General features: G+C 40.5%; 1 protein-coding gene across 1 annotated transcript in view; it reads left to right on the top strand.

Annotated features, from left to right (window-relative positions):
• The first annotated feature begins 2,560 nt into the window (after positions 1–2,560).
• DNER (delta/notch like EGF repeat containing) overlaps positions 2,561–24,906 on the top strand; it is a 107,354-nt gene continuing 85,008 nt past the window's right edge. The window contains exon 1 of the mRNA XM_052686835.1: positions 2,561–2,902. Coding sequence (XP_052542795.1) covers positions 2,672–2,902 — 231 coding nt within the window. The 5' untranslated portion in view covers positions 2,561–2,671. The remainder of the gene's footprint in view (positions 2,903–24,906) is intronic.

The raw sequence follows: 24,906 nt of genomic DNA, 5'->3' as shown, positions 1-24,906 counted from the left end.
CCTACCAGGCACTGCTGGGAAAGCGTTAATGCTGTAACTCTCATCAGAATAGCTCCTATACCAGTAAGGAGCAACCTGACTAAACCAGGAGGTTTTAAAAGAACGCATCAGCATTTGAAAAAAAGATCACTGTAATGGGGGACACTTAAAGCACGTAACTTCCCCTTGGGAAATCAGAGATTCTTGTTCTTCACTAAATATTTAAACAGAACAGAAAGATGAGGGGGGAAAATAACACCCTGCAAAATCTCCTTCAAGCCACCAGAGGATGAGTACTCCTACATCAAAATAAGTCGTTAAGCTGTAATGTAGCTTAGCTTATTAGTGTATTAGATGCTAGAATTTGAATTGTATTATGTCTAATAAGTGTAAATGAAGCAGACAGCTTGAATCCTTGCTGAATATTTCAATTAGCAATTTGTTTGTGGAGGGCTGACTAATATTATTTAAACTATGTGCACTGGAACATTAAAATGCATAAAAAGGCACAGCATCTTAGAAAAATCATTAGATAATTAGCTAAGCATAATATTTTCTGTTGTATAGTTAAATATTTATTTATGAAAGCGACATTCATAATGCAAACAGTGGTTGTATATTCTGTAAAAAGAGGGCCACGCAGGTGATACAGATACACCACGATTTGTCAGATGTGTCGACTAGTTTAGCTTTTCAGTTGTTCTCTTCTGCTAATACTGTACTCCTGTATCAACAAAACTCAGTAGTCTGGTCTAGCTGTCAGTCTTGAAACTATTTTTTCCAACGCTTACTTAATATATGGCCTTATACTTAATATGCTTAAGACATAGGTTGGAGCTCCATCAGAAGTAGTGAACCCTTTGAGGGTACAAAGACCAAAGAAGAGAGGCTCAGATGTCCTGCCCTTTACAAAGGTCATCCAGGGGAAGAGCTTGAGCCAAGAGAAAGAGATGAGGTTAGAGAGTAGAACACCTTTCCAGCTTGCGCTGCTGGTTTGCTCTATGAGATGCTCAGAGAACACTATGAAAGTTGCTGTTAACAACTATTTTTGAAAGGCTGTGTGGGAGGGTGAAGTCCTGGGAGACTGAGAAAGGGCCAACATTTTTTGACTGAACAGGAGGACACAGGATTACAGTGCAGATGCTTTAAAATCCAATGCTACAGAATTACAGGCTGTGTGTAGCAGCCGTTTCAGAGCACTGAGAAGGTGATGAGGAGCAGCCTCTGCAGACTTCTCAGGAACAAATCATGTCAAACCATGTTATTTTCATGTAGAACAAGGCAGTCGATTTTGTGGATGGAATGGAACAAACAATTGCTATAACTTGGCACGGCTGTGGCCTTTGGCATCAATTACTATCACACTGCTGGAACAAGCTTAGCAGATCAGGATTTCCTTTTTCTTACTGTGCAAGATGATAGCAAAAATTGTTTGGAAAAAATACTTAAAAACAATCAGTAGTGGTTCAGTTCCAAATCGGAAGAATGTCTTCCAGTTCCTTTTTTTCCCTTTTGTTTCTGGGGTATGACAGTGATCACTAAGGAAGATGAGTTGTGCTGGTAAGTACAGCAGTTTTCCTGAGCCAACAAACAAGGAGCTCCAATAAACATTGTTAGAAAAAAGTAACCTTAAGGAGGAGATAGCCGTAATATAAAGAAGCAACTTAATTCGAGTGTACCTATTGCCTCGCTTTATTTATTTGTATCACCGCAGTGCCTGCAGGTGAAGACAGCACCGACCCGCAGTCATCTGGGACCGACGGGAGCCCGATGGGCTCCATCTGAACGGCCCAGTGAGTTCGGAGCCAGCAGGGGGAGCCGGCGTGGCACAGATCTGCGGCTGAAAGGTACCCGGAGAAACCCAGGCAGCAAGGCGGCTCCTCAGGTAACCGAGCAGCAACGAGAGTTCACCTCTGCTTGGCTGCAGGCATTCAGGCGGCGCCGGCTCCATCGGCGCTGCCGTCATTTCTGGCACTGATGCGCCTTCAGCCGTTACTCGTGCGAGAGGTGCTGGGCTTTACACAGGCTGTGCCCCACTGCTGCCGCCAACGTTAGCTGCTACGGGTTTTCATACTTCTGCCGAAGCAGCTGCCCAGAAGGTCGGGAAATGCAGCTAACCTTCACGCAGCCCGTTATCTGCTTCATGGAGAAAAAGTAGAAGTTCACTTTCTAAAGCTTTTTGTTTCCCCGTTCTTAATTTTTAAACCCCGTGGATTAATGCTATCTTCCTCTCCTTCGGCCTTTACCTAGCTCTAGTAGAGGCAGATGACACGTTTGAGCGAAGCAACAACCAAAAAGCGAACGCGAAGTTCTGTACCAGGATTTGATTTACAAGGGCGTGCGCTGAACCCAGGGCCGCCCTCCCCCCTACTCCGTGCCGCCGCCGCCGCAGCAGCAGCAGCAGCAGGAGGGCCGGACGCGCGCTCGGCTCCCGCTGCCCCGCGTCCGCGCGCCCCGCCCCGCGCCTTTGCAGCCCGGCTCCGGGTCCGGGCGGCGCTGAGGGCGGGCGGCTGCCCCCTGCCGGGCGCGGCGGCCGGCTCCTCCCCGCCCAGTCCCCGCCCGCACGTTGCCCGGGGAACGGGGGGTAGGGAGCAGCCGGGCGGCCGCCGCCTCCATCCATCCATCCCTTCGTCCGTCCCCTCCTTTTCTGCCCGCCGGTGCCCGCAGCGGAGCGGCACCCACCCCGGCCGCCATGCCCCGAGCCGCCTCGCCGCCGCTGCTGCTACTGCTGCTGCTCGCCCTGGCCCAGCGCCGCGCCTGCCTCCCCGCGCCTGCTACGGCCGCGCCCCCCGGGTCGGACCCGTGTCTCAGCCGGCCTTGCCGTAACAACGGCACCTGCTTCCCCGCCGCGCCCCGCCGCCTCTCGTCCGCGGCCGCCTACCGCTGCGCCTGCCCGCCGGGGGTCAGCGGCGCCTCCTGCCAGGTAAGGGCGGCCTCCGCGCCGCGTCCTCGCTCCCGCCCCTGCCCTTGGGCGTCCCCGCGCCGGCTGCGGACGGCTCCGTCCCGTCCTCGGGCCGCCGCGCCCCTGCCCGGGCGCCTCCCTGTCCGCGCCGGCCTTGCTGGGGGCGTGCTGCCGGCGGGGGTCGGCTGGGGGGGGGCCCTGGAGCGCCGTCCGAGGGCGGTCACCGCGGCACGGCCGGCTCTCTCCCTCGGTTCAGTATCGGTCGTTTCACGGTGAGAAGAACCGTCCTCGAAAGCTGCGCCGAACGCTGACGCTCCGCCACGTCTCGGTGCATTGGATGGCGCGGCCCGGGCTGCTGGCGGGTCCGAGAGCCCGGGGCAGCGCTGATGGCGTCAAACTGCCGGCGGTGCCTTCCCGACACGCGCGGTCACAGCAGCGTGCAGGATAATCTGAAATCGCACTGTCACGTGAAGGCATCTTTTTTGTCTCTAGCGCTAAGGATGAAATGCTTTTGTTATCGCGTTCAGCAATTCAGAATAACTTATTTTTCTGGGGAGAAGCGGGCGCGGGCACAGCGAGCTTCGGGCCCTGCGCGTGTGAGGGGCTGCGCTGTGTGTGACGGCAACGCCGGACGGAGCGCGCGGGGCCGCTGCAGTGCATGGGGGAACGCTGCGTGCCCCGAGCGGCTCCAGTGTGGGAGCCCATAATTCAAGGAAACAGTCTTTTTTATTCTTTTTTTTTTTTTTTTTTTTTTGGGGGGGGGGGGGGGGGGGGGGTAAGGGGGGGAGTTGTTCCTTGGTTACGGCGTACCTGAATCGTACAGTTGATAGATGGGAGAACACGCTTAGCGAAGGCTCGCCGTGCAGGTGAATTCGAAGTCAGAGAGCAGGAGGAGCGCTGCGCTCCCGGTGCGGCACCTGCCTGGAGGCGGCTCGGTTGGGTCCCTGTAGCAACGAAAGTGAAAATATTAACGTTAATGAGATTCTGTAAAATCAGAGTTTACCGTGGATTAAGTAGAGTTCTCTTCGGCTAATTTTAGCTGCCGGTCTCCTAAGAGTTTAGCGCGCTTCTGTCACTACAAAGAGACAGCGCTGCGCGTTTGCTCTGCTCGCCGCTGTTAGGCTCCGGCGTCCACATCCGTGACTAAAAGATTAATGACCTTTCTAAAGACTTTGTAAAATGGAACTCTTGCTGGCATCCCACCTCCTGCGAAGCGTCGCGTCTGGGGAGCCGGCTTTAATTGTTTCTTCAATACAGAGCGAGGCAATATTTTCACAGCGGTTTTATTAACTGATGAGGGGAGGCTCACAGCACCGTGCGTTTTGTTTCTTTTTATGAAGTACTGAGCGGTGGCTCTTGTAAAAGAAACCGATAAACAAATGGATGCCACTGCTGGCTATTGTGTCAGCAGCTGAAACGTGGGCATCAATTCTGAGCAGTTGATAGGGTTTTGAAATGTTACCTTAATTAACTAGAGAGCGGGCAGGTTGTTACTTAATATGTAAAGGGATAATGTAAGCATGCTGCTGTTATCCACAGTTGAGGTTTTGCTCATTTATCAAAATTGAAAATGAATAAATACTGCACGGATGCATTAATTCTTGTGTTTTGCTGTTATTCAGATGGAAACAGTCACATTCACCGATTCAACACTAACAAATAAAAGAATTTTTAACTCTTAAGTGATATGAAGAAAGCTATGGGTTAGACCAAGTGGGTCAGTGGGATATATTTAGAGTGGTTACTTCTGAGGTTGTTGTTGGACAGTTGGACTTGAAGAAGGCAAAAAGAACAGTAATGGTTACCTGGATCAAATACCTGGATCATAGGAGGTAAGTTTGTTGAAAGTAGAGTTCTTTGGAGCCACAACTGCCAAAAGACATAATTACTTTTGTGTTACTTCTTGTAGGGAGGGCAACATCTCTCTCTTCCTTCCCACATGCATTAAGGCATAGAATGGAAGAAAAATGTTCTAAATGTGCCTACAAATCAACTGGGTGCAATGAAATTATTAAGATAGATTGATAACAAAGTTTGAGATTGCCACAAGATTTTGTCATTGAAGATTTTCCTGTGACTGATGGTGATGCACTTGATGATGCTGATGCTGGCATGGGGAGAGAGGCAAAGAACAAAAGTGTCATCATGTGCGTGAGATACTTTAAAGGTCGAGATAGAGCTTCCCTATCGCCAAGTGAAGTATTTAACTTGGCCTTCATCCAATCCTATGACCTTATGTTACAGTTGCTTTGTTACTCATAATTTATATAACAAAAGTGATCTTAGTATATCCACGCCATGCATTATTCATGTCTGTATGTATCAAGTTACTTAGGGTTTGAATATACTTTGTTTGGCGAACTTCAAGATTGTTTTGTTATGGATTGTTTGGCTTCAAATCACTGGTGACAGGTGGATGGTTGGACTGGATGATCTCGGAGGTCTTTTCCCACCTTGGTGATTCTAGGATGCTGTGTTGTGGGACCTTGCTGTATTTTAACTGCGCTTCTTTTCATGGATGTGATTTTTTCCCCCACTCCTCTGTGCTGTATTTCTCGTCTGTGTGAAGAATAAATAGAATCAGTGTGTTGAGGAATCTTAAACTTTGGGCTGAGCAGAGATATCACACGTATTCCCTATGAAACTGAACAAAAATTGCACCGAATTCAGGTGCCTTTCTGCAGGAGTTGTGCAATTCTCAGTTTAAACTGAGAAAATTTGATTAAATAAAATGAAATAACTTTAATAGCTGCCAAGTGGTTTGTGCTGACATAGACCCTAAACCTTTACATGTGTTTTTCTTTGAGAATTGATCTTTAACCTTATTTCTAGCCACTAGTCTAATGACTTTTGCTGTTTCTAATCACACATGTAATCCAGTACAATTATTTTTTTTCTCGATCAGGAGAGTTCTAGGTAAAAATTGATTTGTGTTAGTAGCTTTTGGAATAATTTTAGAGGCATGAGGTGCAATCTAAATAGAAAATGGTGGACTTGGTTATTTGCTTGAAAATGAAAAATCTGAACATAGTTAATTGCATTACATTGCATTATGGTTATTTGGTTCAATACTAGTTTCACTAAAAGATTTGTGAAAGGAAACATTAGTTCAACAATTTTTAAATACTATCATGCATGCTTGTTACTTCTTCCCCCACTCTTCTCTCCTTTGATTGACAATTTTCCTGCCTCTTTTTCTTCAGTGCTTCATAATTTCACAGTTTGTGGCAGTAAGAGGAGCTAGGACAGGAGCAGCGTCTGAGCTGTGCACAGCCTGCCCTGTGCTCTGCCTGCAGCTCTGTGCTCTGCACTCCAGAGGCTGCGGAGGACCCTTCTCTACTTCTGAGAGCAGCGTGCTGGCCGCTGCTGTAACTGCTGTAACTGTTTGGTGTTGAAATAAGTACTGTAGTAGCAAAAAGAGGAGGATTGTTATTTCTTGACTCAGTGGTCTAATGCTTCTGAAAAAATAGCATGAAATTTCATTGGCCGGGTTATTTCAGGTTTCACTAGACAGTGCTATGCAAAGGGACATCCTTTAATCTAACTGCTCAATCACCTTTGTGTCGCTATCCTGATTAATTCTTCATGAGCTCCTGTTTTCTATTAAGTGCTGACATCGCTAATGAAAGGTCTCTAAATCCTTCACAATGAGTTCTCTAACATACTTAAGAAGCTATTATTTTCTGTTCTCATTAATGAAGGGCATATTCTTAGATGATGTGTCTATTGTGATGCAAGTGTTTTTGCTATGTGGCCACTCTGTTCTCTCTTCTGTCTTTAGCAAGAGTAAATTATGCAGTTAGTGTAAGCCCTGGAGCCTCGCTTTATCTGAGCACAGTTGGACTTGAGTTCTGAGCTACCTGGTCACCTCCTGCTGACTGACTGTGAACTCTCACAGTGCTTTAGAGTTGAAGAATTTAAATATTTGCACTGGCGCGAGTACCGTGCATGAAAAGTGGCTGCATGAGCTCAGTTTGCTTCTCATGGAGAACAGGAAGCCAGGTGCCATCTTCAGCTTCATAATGGGTGGCCACAGAGAAGGATGGAGCAAGTCTGTTCTGAGGTGCAGTCAGTACAAGGACGAGAAGTGGCAGACACGCACATTGGAGTAGGAGAAGTTCTGGTTAAATTGGAGAAAAACATTTCTTGCAATGGTGGAGGCCAAGCGCTGGAACAGGTGCTTGGAATGGTTGTAGGATCTTCTTCCTTGGAGATTCATGGCCTTGATGGACCCATGCCCCAGCTGCCTGAGTGTTTGATTCTCAGTTGAGTTAGAGAATCCCTCGTGCCCCTTTCCGCCTACAGCCTTTTCTGTGAGTTTTTGTGCTATCCAGATACCTCATGAACTGTGATGTCTGCTGCCAGGCAAACTAAGGAATTTCTAGAACCTGGCTATTGAGTGTCAGATATGGGGAATGGTGACACAAAAAACTGAACATGAAAAATAATTTATCCCACGTTTTATTTAAGCTATTATAATAGCTTTTTTTTTTTCTTTTTTTTTTTCTCCTACAACAGTAGTAAAAATGTGTTTTCAGTCAAATTCTAGCTTTTCAGATCAGCATATTGTTTGAAAATTTGTGAGTAAGAGAAGTATAATTCAGCAATTTCCAAAGCAGTTGTTCAGGAATTGTGCTGTAATTCTTGTCATGGGATCTAAATAAATTATTCTAAATGTCTGTAGAGTAAAACTGGAGTGATTTAATAACCTCAGTTATGCCAGTGGTTGTTGTTTGGGTATTTTTACCCATAGTTACCGTTGTGAATCTCCGGTTTGTTTCAGTCTGCTGAAATGCTCTCAAAATTAAATATCTGTTCAAAATAGTTCTTTGTAAGTGTTAGTCAAGCCAGTTAAGAACCAAATGAACAGTGCTCTGTAAAACTCCATCCTACAAGAAAAACGTTTAAGTGTTGGTTTTACTTTTTTTTTTTTTTAATTTTGATGGTAATTAAAGATTTTAAAGAAACAGATCAAATGTGAAGTAGTCAAATAACAGTAGAAGATATGCTGAATAAACTTTTTCATGTTATTTTTCATCATATTTTTTATTTGCTTTGATCTGAGAGAATTACTTTGCAATGTTATCTGCTTAAAACCTACAATTATTTTACTTTCCTTTGAAATACTTAACTTGATATTGCTATTTGTTTGTCTGTAACTTTGAAAATGCTTTTTAATGGAGCAGACTCACGATATGCTAGGAAAATAACAGGAGAATGCCTTATCTAGAATACAAGGTAAGAAACAGAATATAGGTAGTGAAACAAAGAAAGGAGAAATATTGGTCAAACAGTGGACCTGTATGACTTCATTCAGTATTGCAGGAGGCACTTCCTCTCTCTTTGAGGACTCTCATAGGATTTTTTACATATTGCCCTTAGTGGAAATACTACTTTGAGATTATTAAATCCAGAGGTGGCATTTAGCAGGATTTCAGCTTCATTATGTGATCAGGCCGGGTGTCTCAGAAGATGATGTGACAAATTTCATTTAAATAGGCAAACATGGGTCTGTGGAAAACAGTGTCCAGAGAGCCCTAAAGTGAGCTGAAGAATTAATTGGCACGGAAGGTTCTCTCATATGTTGTGCACTTACTAAACATCAAGTCTTCCATTTATTCCTGCTACTGTTTTTGGCTGTCATACTTTCATGTTCTAATGAATCCCACAGATTAATTGCATGGAAAAAATCATTTTATTAGCTTTTACTTTCTGTCTTTCAATTTAATTGAATTCCCTTGTGTGTGGGTTTTTTTGTTTTTTTTGTTTGTTTGTTTGTTTGTTTGTTTTTAATGTTAAAAGTGAGTTATTCCATTCTTCTCTCTCTGTGCCTGAATATTGTTTTTCTTTCCTACAGTGTCCTTCCTGAGCTGAATGGATTGAGCTGATAACAAATTTCTGTTGATTGCCACTTAGTCTAAATACAGTCTGTTGCATCCAATAATGCTGAACCCCATTCTTTATGTATGCTGAGAGGTTGCCTGTTTTCTGACTACCGTATTTGAGAGCAGTCTTCAGTAGTATTCCCCTTCCTTTTCTGTTGTTGTTGTTAATGGAAGGTGAACTGAGCTCAAGTTCAGTTCACCTCACCTGGGTGTGATTGTGGAGCGATGTTTCCAAAATGAAGACATCGATATTTGAAGTGCATCCATACCAACTGAGAGCATTCTGTTTGTCATGAGTAGGAAGAACTTCATTAAAAATGTCTTAGTGGCATTTAGATCAAAATCTGGAGGTAAAAGCACTTCAGTATGGGCATTGCACAGCATCATTTATTGTTTTAAATTAACTCTCGACTTTATAACAAGTTTTGTCCAACTTTCCGATATATTTTTACTATTTATAACATACAGAAGTAACGTCAATACTAAAATAAATACCTCCTGCTCAGAACTTTCTAACTCATCAATATGAGCTGCACAAAACATAATTTCTAATTGGATTGTTGGGAAAAAAATTCTTCAACAGCAATACAATTGTTGCAGCTTTCCAGCAGTTTTGAACAGTGGAAATGCACTTGGAGATAGAAATTAAGAAAAGTAATGCTTGCTTGATAGGAAAATTAATTAAGTTGTTCTGTTGGTAAAGTGTAATCTTTTACAGGGAAGCACTCTTGCTTTCAAAGCTGTTTTGTAGCCCGCATGTAAGCAGTTATGCATGTTACTGCCTCATATTGTTTTTCAACTTTGCATTGTTTTGTTTTACATTCTGCAGCCTGTACTAAGTGCAGCCATTGCACTGCATTACTCAGCATTCCGTTCTGCTGTAACCCTGACTAAAGTGTACAGCTATGGAAGTGAAATAGTGTGACTGGGACTTGGAGTACCAGGGCTTGTGCTTGGGCTTCTCACTGCAAAACTTCTGCATTCTGAACTGGGGGTCTAAAAGGTTGGTTTATGCATCGTATTTAAATGCTAACCTGAATTACCTGTCAGTGGCCTATCAGAATATATTTAAGTTGTATGGAAGCAAAACCTTACTGAAAACAAACTTTCAACCCTTTCAAGTACTTTGTTCCACAAAGCATTGGAGCTGGCACTCTACTGATTGATTTCCCTTTGTAATGTTCCATTGCTCTGGAAACAGACATGTTAGATCAGTGATCAGTATTACAGAAACTTCTGTAGCAAAGGTCATTGAGAAAAAGAAGTTCTTGAAGGGGGTAAGAATGGGATTCTATTAGAGCGTGGAAATAGGGCTGCTGTGCTGAGGTGAGGTTACTGAATATTAATGATTTGGGGAGCTTTGTTGCACTTGATTACATTGCATTAGTTACAACAGCAGCCACATTGTCACTTAGAGAGCACTCTGAGCACATCCAGAAGTGGGAGCTGTAAAGAGTAACAAGAAACGGTTCCTTTTTTACAACAAGCCTCACTTTCAGTCCAGGTTGCCCTTATGTGATCCTTCGTACTGGACCTACTAAAACTGAAAGTTGACAAACGCATGAGAGAGAGAATGGTCCCTACAGAAGCTGTGATTACCAGCTGGGAGACCCTTGTGCTGAGGTGGAGGAATGCTGTCTAATCCTCACTGAGCATTAGTGCTCAACATGCAAATCATTTAAAGCTGTGCAGATAATGCCAAAATGGAGCAGAAGCTTTTAGAACGCTGTGCTCTTCTATAAATGAGTGGTACTTAATTCCTTGGAATCAGCTTCTGGTAGCTTCATGTACAAGGTAATCGGGGCAGAAATAGATAGGAGCCCAGCAGAGAGGGGCAGCAATAGTGATTACAAGATGTGGAAGGATTAGGATAACCTGGAAGAAACAACTGGTTGACTTTTTTGTATACAGAAAGCCAAGAAGAGTCTGAATAAAAAATAATCTTGTAGCAAGGCCAGTGCTTTAAAAATCGGACAAGGTGAATGAGAAGTTCTGAAGGGCTGCAGGTGGGCATCATCTAATGTGGCTAAAGAGAGTAGGTGGACAATTTTCTGTAATTTTCCAGACCTGTCACGTTACTGTGATCTCCTTTTCAAGTACTTGGTAGTGACTTTTGTCACTAAATACAGTAACTGTAATTGTGAATCACTATGGCAATTTTCATGCTGCTTATTCTGTCCTAATGCTTAAAATTCAACAAATCTATAAAACTTAATGCAAATTCTGTTTGTATTTCTGTTGCTAAACCTCCAGCCTTTGTAATAGTTATGATATGTGGCTTCTTCCATAGAAAACTTAGGCAAATTATTAAACACTTTTGATCAAAATTAAATTTAAGAATCAATCACAGTAATGCCAAACCAAAATTATGGCTGATGTCTCATGGAGACTTAGCAGCTTGTTACTAGCTTCTGGTTCCCTATAAGGCACACCTGCTTCTATTGTTATCTATTTTTCAGGCAAGTTTAAATTAACATAATTAAAAAAAACAGAGGTAAAGTCTAATAATTTGTGAGCTAAGTACCTCCTGCGTTGAGAGTCCTAACTCCATTGTCTGTGATGAGAGAGATGTTTTCTGGCATCTACTGTCATTATGGAGCATTAAAATTGTGTTCTTGTGTGTGGGTCTGAGAAACATTCTCATCTGAGTATGGATGGCTTGGAACTTCTGTGAGCAGAGTTACATGAGGATTCCTGATGTAGGTACTTGTGTTCATCCTTAAGGCTACAGCACACTTCATGATGATGTCATGTGTAATAAATGAAGAAAATGGTGTTGAGTCCTCTGGGAAATTAACATGTTTAATAGAGGGAGGGACAAATTAAGATTTAATTTATATAACTGTAATAGGACCCTAACATTAAAATTTGGCTGGTTATTGCGTCTTAAAAGTAGTGGAAGGGTACTGGGTTAAAGTGATGGATGTGCTTGATGATTTTCTGAGGATGCAGGTGAACGTGGCTGGTGAAGAATATGCTGAAGCATGGAGTGTCTTGTTTAAAGGGCTGCTTGAGGCTCCATGATGATGGCTCTTAAAGGTGACGTAAACTCAAAGTCATTACGTTTACTTCTTTAAAGATTAAGATAGAGCTAGTTATCTCAGTAACCAGTTGTGCTTGGTTTTCTCAGTGTTCCTGCAATGAGCCTACAAACTTTTGTAAGGTGAATGAATTCTAGAGCTGTGCTGTTTGCTTCCAAAATCCCTTCTACCCCAGCAACACATCATTCTGGAACAATTGTAAAGTTTTTGCAGGCAAATGAGAAATCATAGATCAGTAATTATTTTGCTTTTCACAAGCCTTTTGGATGGGTGATGGATTTATCAGATGTGGGCAAACACTGTGATTATTAAGTTCTGCTATCAGCGAGATGGAGCAGACCTCTGTAGGGGCAAAAAATCTCTCTATATTTAATTTAGGAATATAGAAAGTTTTCTGTTAGTGAAATGTAGTAGGTAGTGATTTGGCCATACTTAACGTTTATATAGGGAAGAATCCATTGAAATACACTCGGAAATGACACCTATGCTAGTAGGTCTTACTGTGGAAATGACATACAGTGTATGTAAGTGCAGCATCTTTGCTGCTTTCTGCACTATGTAAATGCTTTTCACTTTGTAATCAGTACTGCAGCAAGTTCCAGCCAGGGCTTTCTTGGTCTGAGGATACTTTTCTTTTCCAGAGTACACTTACATCCAGTTCCATTTTGTATTCTCAGATGCTCTAAGCTCCTTGCCTAGAGTATGAAAGTAATCCCTGTTTGGGCCCTTTACCGCAAGCAGCTGCTGGCTGGTAGCAGCTCTTCCAAGCTCTTTACAGGGTACTGTGTAACAGGTCTTTGAGCAGAAAGTGAGTGAGGGAGGCTTCACCGGAAAGCTTCCAGCTTGAGCAGATCTGTGACTTGGCCTCCTCAAATCAGAGGTGTCAGCACAAAACTCTTTCTACTCAACAAACTGGTGTTTTCTGATAAACAGCATGTTCAGTCAGAAGCTTCTAACTCTAGGAAGCACAGTTCAGTGATGACAAGGGAGAAAATTTTCTCTAATATTTCACTGTGTACTTACAGATTGCATCATCTAATCTAATTTTGGAGATGATCCTAAAACTGTAGAGTATCGCTTGCTGATCTTCAGAGCTTATTTTTCTCTAACACTTTGAAGTAGATGTTTTCTTTGTGTTTTTTTGAGGGAACTGTAAAGGTTTTATGGTGATTTTTGGAAAAAAAGGAATAAATGCATTCACAAAAGCAAGACAGAAGAAAACTGGGTGTTAAATTATTACTCGTATTATTGTGTTCACATTATTAATTCTGTTAACGTTCATGCTAAAAGCTGGACATGCACCCCAAGAAGGCTAGCTTCATCCTGGGATGCATCACAAGGGGTGGCAGCAGGACATGGGAGGTGATTGCCCCCCTCTGCTCTGCCCCTGTGAGGCCCCATCTGCAGCACTGCGCCCAGATCCAGGCCCTCCCACACAAGAAGGATGTAGATGTGTTGGAGCAGGTCCAGAGGAGGGCCGTGAAGATGAGCAGAGGGCTGGAGCACCTCTCATATGAAGAGAGCTCGATGATCTTTGATGTCCTTTCCAACCAGTTATTCTACAATTCTGTGTTGCTCTAAGCAAGTTCATTTGAGAAGGCTTATATGTGCTTGTTGCATAGTACCACTACACATGTACGCACAGACAGATGTCTTAAAGTGGCTTATACTCTGCAAGTTTATCTGCTGCTTTATCCTGCAGTAACTTGCTTGTGTGCCTGTACATTTATGGAAATACATGTCAATGAAACTAATTCTTAAAATCTAAAAATGCTGCCAGTTGGAAGTGGGATGAACAACCAATCACCTTTTTGACAGAGCTGAGATGATGTAGGTGTTGTGTATTCTGAAGTTAAAAATCTGTGGTTTACTTACTTTAATAAAACATTTAGTTATCTTTTCTGTACTTGCTTTTTCATTGCTCCAAATTCTGTTCTGTCCTATAAATCTCAAGCTATCTCAGTCTAGCTGGTTTTCAGTAACTGACCTTCATCTGTCTCTAGCTCTCTCTGTTTTCCCAGGATTCCACATGGGAAAATTGCTGATGGGGCTTGTATCTCTTATTTTGAGATAATCTGCTTTCTTTCGTTCTAAAAGCAATAGTGTCAATACCAAAGGAATTAAAAGTGAGATAGGGATGTTTCAGTGCAGAAACTGATCTGGTTGCCATCACTGAATTGTGGGATGAGTAGAATATCAAGTCATTCATAGTCTCTTTAGAGCTCATGAAGTAAATGTGATCAAGGGAAATATGGAGTATGATTCTGTGTGCTTGCATTTATTTTTTTAATATAGGGAACCTCAGGAAGAAAGAACGAAGTTTAAACATCATTGGGTGAATCTGGAGCTTGCATAACAGAAAAGCTGAAGCATTTGGTATAGACAGTCAGAATAGAATGAGAAATAGAAATAGAAATCAATAAATTCAGGCTTAATCACACAGCACTTGTGGCTGTGTTCTGAAATGTGGCAGTTAAAGAGGCTTTGATTTAATGTACTAAATATACTCTGAGCAATGGAAGAGTGCACTGCTCTGTTTGCTAATGTGGAAGCGAAGAACAAGGTCCTGCTCTGTCATCCTCATGTACAGCAGTGCTCCAGAACCACCAGGCTGCCCTTGCTTTGACCTCCTCAATGTTTGGAATGATGTAGAAGATACTATAGCTAGACGAGTCAGTAGTTACTTGTGACTATGAAAAGGCGGCGTATTTAAAATTATTTCTACACACGGTTTTTCTGGTTTGATTCTACATTTATAAGAATGACAGCTGTTCAGTGCCTGGTTCTTGGAAGGCTCCTGAAGAAACCTGATGGCTTCTTTTCATGCTCAAATTGCATTTCGGTGGCATTGTGGGATTTTTGATTTCAGTACTGACAATTCTTTGGCTAAAAGCAAAAGTGATAGTTAGTGAATTCACATACTGCATCTGAGAGAATTTGACTGCAACCTTATCTTCTGCACCTGCTTGTATTCCACGTCTGAAAAAAATGCATTAATGATGCTGCACAGTGTTCCAGGTGTTCCTTTATCTTTCTCAGAATTGTGGGTATAAAAGCACTGTGAATTTCTGTGTTCCTATTATATGTTATGTACCACTGTTCAAGTGCATTCAGCAACCCAAATTATTTTTACAGCTGTCTGTATGGATTTCTAAATTTTACACCTTCTTAAACAGCCTGGGGCTATAATGCAGATATTTAGACATCTGCCATAGGATGACACAAGAATAGTAATAATATAGATAAAATAGTAAACATATATTAAATGTTGCCTGGAAGATGAACTGGAATATACAAGGATTAGATTTGTGACCAGGATGATGTCACTTATTAATTTGTAGCATAAGATATGAGCTGAGCGTATTCATTTGGTGGGCTATTTGAATTTTCTCTAATTACATGAGTTAAAGGCAGAATCAGTCTCTAGAACTGTTTTTGAGGTTGTAAAGTTAGATGCAAAATATATTATTTAAATTTTGCTCTTATTTTAGAGAAAAAAGTTATTTTTTCATTGCTGATGGCTTTCCAAGTGAAACAATACTTTATTCTCTCTTTTCTGTAACAGATGTGATTTGCATTTCTGTAGTGAATGGTAGAGAACTCACTGGAATGATCCAGTTAGTTTTCATTGAGTTTTGTAGTACAAATCACGCTCCTTCCATAGGTAAAATGTTATCACTCAGCATTAGTAATTACAGCAGAGAGTTAACAATATTAGAAATATTTTCCAGCTTTACCGAACTGAGTAATTTGGTAAGCATTTGACAAATTTATAAAATTTCCTGAAGATTGTCTAACATCATAACCATGTTTAGTTTTAAGTAGTGCTATTATTTATTTTTACTTGGAGAAACAGAACCTAGACCTTATTTCCACTTTAGGCAATAGTGAACATGGAAGTTGCATGCTAAGGACATAACGCATAGCTGTCTGCAACAGTCTGGAGGTGGATTGCATCTTTTCTTACTCCAGATCAAAGGAGATGACTCTTCAGGAAAGGAAGTTTCTCTAGAGTACAGTTTTGTGAAATTTGCCAGGTTTGTTCTGTATCATTCTTCACCACCACTAAGTTTTGCTTTTATTGATCAGATTGAGTTTTAGGGACTAATGTCTGAAATGAGTTTTTCCAGATGCAGTTGTAGCTTGATTGTTATTTTACAGTTTCAATTTTCCTCTGGAAAAGTGCTTCTGGAGGAGGCAGATGGCTCCACTTGCTAATTTAGCTGAGGAGGATGGCCTGCAGAGGAGAGAGTGAATGGTTTCTGCAACTCCTGTGAACCACTGAGGTAGCACTGAGAATACATTTTTTTCCCCAATATTTTACCATTAAGGGGAAAATTCTTTGAGGAAAATTAAATGACCAAAATACTATTAGTTCTCTTACCATGCAGTGATTCAGCTTCTTGCTGTCTTCTAGCTAAATACACAGCATAGTATCTTAACTCAATGCACCTTTGTATACTTTTTGGAAAAGATTTTGAGTGACCTACTGTTGAAGCTGTGCAGCAGTAACTTCTGTCAAGCAATATTTTAAATAACTGTCTGTAATGATACATTTGAGATTAACAATTATACACGACTCCCACCGATAATGTGTGTGTATATATAAATACACTAAAAATGATGGGCCAGGTGTATTTAATATTTTGATAGTGGGTACTGGTACTGTTGACCTTCTTACAGAAAATTCTTTTATCAGTTATCAATCAACCAAGCATAGATTGCTCAGTTTCTCTGAAACAACTTCATTTTTTTTCCCCAGCAATCATGGGTTTTGGCCTTAGGTGTAGTTGCAGCAAGGTCTTTGTTTAATCCTCCTTTGTGAATCGTTCATTTGGTTTGTCTTAATTTCTGTGGGTTAGTTCTGTGTCACTGGAAACGTTTCCCTGTGTAGTCAATAAACTTCTGAAATGCCCAGTAAACTCTCCTCATTATCACAAAACATTTTCCTCTGCAGTTGCAGGCACATCAAAGACACACTTCACTTTTGCTTATATCGCTGGTTTTATTTACACAACTGTGACAATGCAGAGAGTCTTCTATCTTCTACAGGTTAATTTGCTCAACCTCCTAATCTGCTTCTGTGTGTTTTCAGAAGTGTATTCCGAAGGGTATGGTAAAACTGTAGGGACAGCTTTGGCAAAAATCTTTTTTTCTGCTTGTATTCTACTTTCCATTCCCTTTGTTATTGGGGAAATAGCACTCCGTGTGGAAAAAGATCTCAGGGTACTGTTGAGGGTCAGGTGGAGTCACCGACATTTGTCTATGTAGAGCTGAGCTTTATTTAGAATGGCTAATGCTGATCAGGAGCTAACAGAGCTCCTGACTCCCTGCCAATTCCATGCACAATTACTCTGGTCCCTGGAGTGTGGTGCTGGGGCACTGCAGCTGACTGGTAATGCAGCATCATGCCAGAATTAACCCTGCTGAGCCAGCTCCAATGTTTTCCCTTTCCACAATCTGGTTAATTTCCACCCTGAAAAATCTGCTAGCAAGCAAAAATCAAACAGTCATAAAACTGTCCACATGAAATTCCTCTCATTATGTATGGATATGGTCTAGTTCTAATTTTGTGTCCTAGGAGCATGCTCCTTACTAATTACAGTAACTTGCAGCTGCAGAAATCTTCTGTTTGTTGCTGCCTGGCTGCTCAGTCCTTTCACTGCCGAGTTTGATGCACATCCAGCTTTCTCCCAGCTGAATGCCTACAGATTACAAAAGTCAGTATATTAACGTCAGCAAATCTCCTCCTTGGGATGTGTTTGAAGTCAATAAACCTGCCTTGGCTGCTGGGTTTTGCAAATAATTTTTTGAAGGAGGAACAATTTTTGAGGAATGTAGATTTGTCTGTTTCTCTTTGCCCTGGATCTCACACCAATACACCAACTGTAAATCAGTTGCTGCATAGAATGACCTTTCTCTGGGTGAATGTCCTTACAGTTTGCATGTGCATTCCCTGAGAAGAGGCCAGTCTTGGTATGCAATTGCTCAAACAGCCTCACTGTGGGTAGACGAGAGCCACAGTGAAGGTGCACAAAGTAGATTTTGTTCAATCCACTGTTAGGTACAATAAGTTTAGTTGCCAACCCAGAGAATCTAGGTTGGCTGATGTGTCACAGAACACAAGTGCTTATAATGAACTTCGAAAGCTCTCGTGCACAAAGTGTGTCTTAGCATTTGTTTATTAATCAGCAAATTAGAAATACCTCACCGTTTTTAAACAAATTATGCAACTTTTAGGAATGAGAACATAATATATGTGTATGATGCAGTTAATTAGACAAGCAGCTTTGTATAGGTACATCTTGATAGAGTCTCTGTTGATATCAAACAGTTTTGAACTTGAGGTAAGAACTAAAAAATTATTCTTAATGGTCAACTCTTTCTGAAAGTCGTCTATTCTGTAGGAAAACAGATTCAAACTGGAAGTAGATTAAAGCTAAAAAAAATCAGTTTCTTAATTTTGGGTTCAGCAACTGATGTGTTTTGATTTAGAATGTCTGTGCATCAGTCAGTGTCCTGGCAATACATCTGGGACATCTTTGACAGGACTTCCTACTTCTGTGTCAGTTCAGCCCTTTGTCCAGCTGGTAAGACCAATAAAAGTGTCCATTACTATCAGGTTTGAAGATGGTAACCCAACAGACTTCTGGTGTCTATCCAGGGGAGTCACAAAATAACCTTTTCATTTCCGTAACTGTAGGTATCTCTGAGACTGTGCTAAAGTACATTCCACTTTTCATTGAAGTAGTCTTTGGCTCTTTAAAATTGCCCTAAGCAATTCAAGATTCATTCTGAGTATGAGTGGCTAATTATTTACAAGTGCTTCTGTTTTTCTGGCTTCTAAAATTTTAAGTAAGAGTATAAAAATTGTTCTGTGCTATAGTGAAAAACACCAAATGAAAAGCATTTGTAGTTTATCTTGAACTGTAATTAAACTCTCTTTGAAATTCAAAATCTTATTCCTGTAATAAATGCACTGTTTTATCCATCTATTTTTCCATTTAGTCTGTACATATAATTCTGAAAAACAAAGCTTCTCTTTTGCTGTTAGAAATAGATCCCTGAGGTAATGATAAGTGTCAAAAACAATTAGATTCCTCCAGAGAAAGATTATACAACATTAAAAAATGGACACTGTTTATTCTTGTCTCAAACCAATTTTCTTTGGGGAAACTACTGGTGTTGGCTTAACTGAATGGTTGAAAGCTTAGTTAATTTATTTTATTTTAGGAATGAAATAAACTTTCTCAGAAGTAATTCATCACTTGGGAGAATTACTTACAAACACCAATTATATTGTTGTCCCTGAAGTAACTTTTCTTGTAGACTTAAAGTAGAACTGAAAGCATTCATTTCATTTCAATAGTCCAAAAGTATTAATGTAATGCCTTTCTTATAGGTGTATTTTAAATCCTTTGAGCAAATTAATGTTGAAAACTAAGTTTTACATGTTCTCTTTATTTCAGAAGACAAACTGAATGGTCTTAAATTGCATGAGTCTCATTAAGAATCCTTGTTTTATTTCACTGTTTTTCTTAGCTTCTAAAGCAGTGGAAAGTAATCAGCACCTCTGGGTCTTAATTGCTCAAGATGTGTATTACTCTATGCACATGCAAAGCAATTAAATGATGGTGTATAGTCTGCACTACTTGATTGTAAGTTCCTGAGAAGAAACTAAAATAATAAAATCTGATAATAGAGAACCTGCAATAGGAAGATCTAATAATGTGGAACTATTCTTTACAAAGCTTTTGTTTCCCAAGCTACACACAGTTCTTCAGATATTGCATAACATAGCTGCTAAATACTTGTTATATATTGTGAGTCTTGTTGTAGACTCACCTTTATTACAAAATTTAGTTAGCTATTTTTCTGGTGTAGCAGAGCACCAGTCCTGCCTGAGCTCTCTGAAACAAAGCTGTTACCAGCTTGCTCAGAGGCACACTTAGTTGAGTCAAGATCAAATTAATTCCCACACTGGTCAAAGATGATCTATGACAAGAATCCCACCCGTAAGGTTTGGCAAATTGGTTGGCTCTTCCCATGATCAAGAGAAAGTTCTAGAGGAGAGCAATCATCAAGATTGCTGCCCTATTGCATGTGCTGTGCCTGTGGGCTACCTGGCCAGGTCTGTGTCCTTCAGTCTGAGACAGGCTGCAGGCAAGGCTGCTCGCAGCTCTGCAACTGTGCTGAGCTCCCACAGGCACAGCTGCTGCATCATGGCCACCAGCCTGGGAGTGGGAGGTGGCAGGGCTGAGAGCACCTCACTGCTTGTAAGGATGCAGACATCAGCAAAATGTTTCAGTCTCGGGCATGCTGTCACCTCCTGACACAAATTTTCGTTGCACTGCAATGCTGTCTGCAACCTTTCTTTCCAGTCTCCTGAAATACCTTTGTTACATTATTTGTAGTTCGAGATGTGCTCAGTTAGTAAAACAAATGTAGTGACCTTTTATGTTAAAATAAATAGAAAAAGATTTTAAAAATTAGGGAAGTGAAAGGTAAAGTCTGAAGGTTCTCTAACTTGTTTGTGAGCAGGAGAAAACAAGTGTTTTTTGCCAAGTTTCTTTGATCATCATTGTAAAAACTACGTAAAAACGGCAATGATAGGTCATTCTGATATTGCTGCATGCAAGAACAGAAAACAAATCATTTCCTTTTATAAATTAACAGATGATTGAGATTTCAAACATTTAATCATTTAATCTACGATGTGCTGATTTCAGTGAGTTTTTGACACGTGCTTGATTGTGCACATGAAGGGCTTGCTTTATGTGCTGGGAAGTCAAGTTGGGGAGAAGGGAAGTTTTGTTACTTTTATGTAGGTCATTCTGAATGTAATTCTTCCTATTTGTTTCTAGATACAAAGAGCACAATAACATTGTTGAATAGAACAAATTCTCAGCTACACAGCACTGTTTTTCAACAGTCACCACTTTAGCTGTGCATTTTCACTTGGGATGAACAAGAGCCTGCACGGCGTGCTTGTAACAGTCTGTGTGTCCATCTGGGTCATGGCCTGTCTTTCACATTGCTGTTGCCATTGCTGTAACACACCACCCACCATGTCACTGCGCTAACACCCACTGGCCTCCATCAATGTTTGGCAAATGTTGATGGAATGTCTTTTGGTGCAATTTTTTCCTCTCAAAGGAATTCAGTGGCAGTCCTTTGCTTCAAATGCTTTTCTGTGTCAGACACCATTCTGTCAGACTGCCCCTCTGCTGCCATCTCTCACACGGTGACAAAATGTAATGGGATATTGATGGGAAGGTTCAACTTTTGCTGCCATCCCACCACACTGATGTTGTCAGCCAATGTCATAAAATAGGAGGCGTTACTTTCAGAGCAGCCCTCATACTTAACAGCTTTCAGATGCTATAATCAAAGTGTATTGTAAATGCCTCTCGATTAATGGAATGGATGCTGGCAGTCGAGCTAAACTATGAAGACATTGCGGTTATGAAGTTATGTTGATGATTAAAACTCAAATCATTGATTTGTTTCTGAAAAAGCAGCGTGTATCTACATGTATGTTCAAAAACTGTTTATGATTTATATTCAAATTTACATTTATTAAATGAAACAAACAGCTCTGGCAAATGGTCACTAGATTCTGCTTTGGGCTAGAATGCTAACTTAGCTGTCCTTGTGCTATACGGCTTCTTTGTTGCCACTAGGAATGTGAGATATTGGGTTGCACTACACAATTTGAGATAGTGCTAGTCAATGAATGCCATCGACCATGCCAGATTCTAATGTCCTTTATCAGTAAAATAACTGTTTTAGCTTGCACATCTTTCACTTAGATTGCTTTTGACCCAACACCTGCAGTATATTTCCTATACATACATATATATATATATATATACACGTATATATGAAAAGACTTTTCTGAGTGAAAACTGGTCTTTCTGATTTCAAAACCCAGTGTTAATGTTTTCTGAGCTCTTAAGTGTGCTTTTCTGTCTTGATTTCTAATTAAAGACTAAACTTTTGCATAATTGGCAAACTATTGCTTACTTCTTGACCCCCACCAAAAGCACATGTATTACTGCACTCTTTACACATTATCTTCATTAAATCTTTAAGCAATTTACATCTTGCACGTCTTCTGATGCTGCCACATTGAGGTAGTAAAGCTCCCAGTTTTATTGCAGTTCTGGCTGACTCTTGCAATCTTAATTGCTTCAGGTTTCTGGTAACAATGTGCTGTTCTTCTGTTTATCTATTTTCTTTCTGCTTTTGAGTGGGTATGCACAGTGTTCAATTTTAACATTCTCTAATAGTGCATCAAGTTTGACAGGCACAGTAGGTAATTAGATTGTAGCAAATGTTTTTCATAACTTTGTAACAGTATATTTGCATATGAGTTGAGATCTTGCCAGTTATGTTAGACCCAATTGTTATATCATATTTCTAATTAAAAATTATAAAAAAAGAAATTCAATGAAGGTGTCTTTGTATATTGGGGAACATTTTTGGCTGTTTTGTTTTGGTTTCATTAAAAAATAAATGGACCTACACATAATATTCAGTAGACAATGAATTCTCAATTATGCAGAGTAATATGAATAGACACAGGGAAATCTGGCATTATATTTATGTAGAAACTGAATCCAAATGTATGTCTGTCACCACTAGCATGTACTTTGCTTATTAAATTCTATATAGTTACCCTTAATTATTTGTAGTTAAAGAAAAAAATAAATCTCTCTACTTCTTCTTGCCAATGTGCTGGACAGCTTGATATTGAAAAGAAACTGTTTTAACTGAATAATGCCCTGTAGGTGATTTCTGCTTCTTGTGCAGTACTTTAGTAGAGGGGAGTGTTGTTTCACATTGATCTCTGGATAGTTTCAATGGCGTACAGTTTTTTCATACTGTTAAAAAAGAATGACCATTATTTTGCATGTTATAACAGCAGCTGAAATGAAAAAGTTGTGAGAATCTGTAGAGAAAAAGTCTTTTATTGGTGTAATGCAAATGAGAGAATTTTGATTCACGAAATTAAAAGTGGAGTTGATGTGGGATAGGACTGAAAACACCGCCAGAATTTACCTGTAAGATAAAATCTGCACAGGAAAATAATTGTCAGTTTTCCAAAATCTTGACTTACCTTAATGCATTTATTTTCATTTTTATTGGTTCCGAAGGTGCATGCACATGTTAATATTTTTGAAATTGAATATAATAGCATCTTGTATATGTTATACAAGAGTGTTTTCTGAAACACTAAGTTCTTCTGTCTGGGAGGAGTTAACAGGCAATTTTGAAAGCTGCTAAGCTCATGGCCAGAGGCAGTTAAGTGCAGTGTTGCCTTGTTCTTGCTCACGGAGCATGCAGATTCTTTCTATTAGGAAAAGTGGGTCTTCAGTTACCTCTTCTATCATAGTATCAGGATTTGATTTCTCCCAGAAGTATTGGTTCATATATCAGGATCAACTAATTAATTGAATACTGGAAAGGCAAATTCAGAGTGATATTTACCAACCTTGGGTAATGGTGAGTACAGTTGTGGTTCTTATCGCAAATAGTTGAAGAGCAGTAAGGGAGAAGTTATTTTTCAGCCCTAGGAACACTGAAATATAGGCCTTTTTATAGAAAGAACTAAATGTGACAGCAAAACCTTTCAACTTTTTTCCCCAACTTGCATTAGTATTCGTCTCTGTTGTGCTTTCCATCAGCTAGCTGTCCATTCTGGACTGAATAGTTAATCACTTCTAAATGCAAATACGAAATTTATTTTAATCAGGTAAATTATACTGGCTATATAGAAAAAGGTGTTTTTAACGTTTAGTTACTTTTCCACTTCATGTAGGCCGTATGAATGTCGTGCTTCAGACAATGCCCTTTTTTCCCTGCAGATATTTCATAGGTTATCTGAGGTAATTCTTTAGACATTTAGGCTCCAAATATAGAATGGCCACAATAGAATTCCAAATGAATGCTCTGAGTCTGTTCCTCCATGTTTTATTTAACAGCTTCTCAATTTAGCATCACGTTTTGGATTCCAGCTAGTTAAATTTTTATCAGACTTTAAGAACAATATCACATACTAAGCTCTTACGTTTAGACTTTCTTATGAAAGATATTCTCCTGCACAGTTGCTGAAAAGTGAAGTGTAATTTTTCTGAAGGTACCTCAGAAAAAACTTCTGAGCTATTGAACTGCTTCTCTTGGATGCAAATTCCCATCTAGGTAATGATAATAAGCTAAGGAAAGTTCATCCTTCTTGGGGCATGTAATATGAAGCAGACTGTATAAAGGATTCTCTGAAACACTCGTACTTGTGTTAAGAGCCGTTCAAGCTGGTTTATCTTGCAGAGAGGTGGAGTTTGCTTATCAGACTTGAGTCATTTAAGCTCACTGCAATAATCTGCCAAACAATAATCTGAATTTACAATGCTGGCATCAACCAAAACCATCATTTTGCTAATACTTCTCCAGCTTATAGAAATTCATATGTGTTACAGCATCTAGAAAATAGGCCACAAATGAGGATCCTGCCGTACTTGTGGAAAGAATGATTCCTGTGTGAGAACTATTCCAGTCTGTCAAAAAGAAAATGGGTGGTTTGACATGGAGATCTAACAGAGCTTGCTCCATCACTAGTTAATCGTCAGAATGTAAAAAAAAAACAGATAAAAGCTTGGTTCATATGACATGGGCACAAGATATTTTGGACTGTGTGCGGAATGTATTGGGAAGCTGCCTGTCTCAGGGCCAACAGCTTTATTGCCCCACACACCCACTCTCTTGGCTTTGCCCAGCAACACCAGCAGAGGATTTTGAAGGTGAAAGCCGCCTTTTCTAGGTTTGTACAAAATTCCCATACAATAAGAATGACACATCTTTACAGTCATAATTTAACTTGAAATAACTATTTGAAAAACTGTTATAGAAGAATCCTTGGACACAGAACTTAGCAAAACCAATTTCTGCAACTTGGCATGACTTCTGAGTGTGGCCATTAACCAGACTCCGTGGGAACTGCACGTGTTCTGCTAAGCCGATGCCAATGGCCCATGGCTTCTGCAGAAGTGCTGTTTTCTGGTTCCTATATTCTTACTTCTCAAATTCTCAGGGCTGAAGT

This window comes from Tympanuchus pallidicinctus, unplaced genomic scaffold (genome assembly GCF_026119805.1).
Source record: "Tympanuchus pallidicinctus isolate F22 unplaced genomic scaffold, pur_lepc_1.0 scaffold22, whole genome shotgun sequence".
Taxonomy (NCBI): domain Eukaryota; kingdom Metazoa; phylum Chordata; class Aves; order Galliformes; family Phasianidae; genus Tympanuchus; species Tympanuchus pallidicinctus.
The sequence above is the reverse complement of the archived record's forward strand: the minus strand, read 5'-3'. Positions and strand labels throughout refer to the sequence as shown.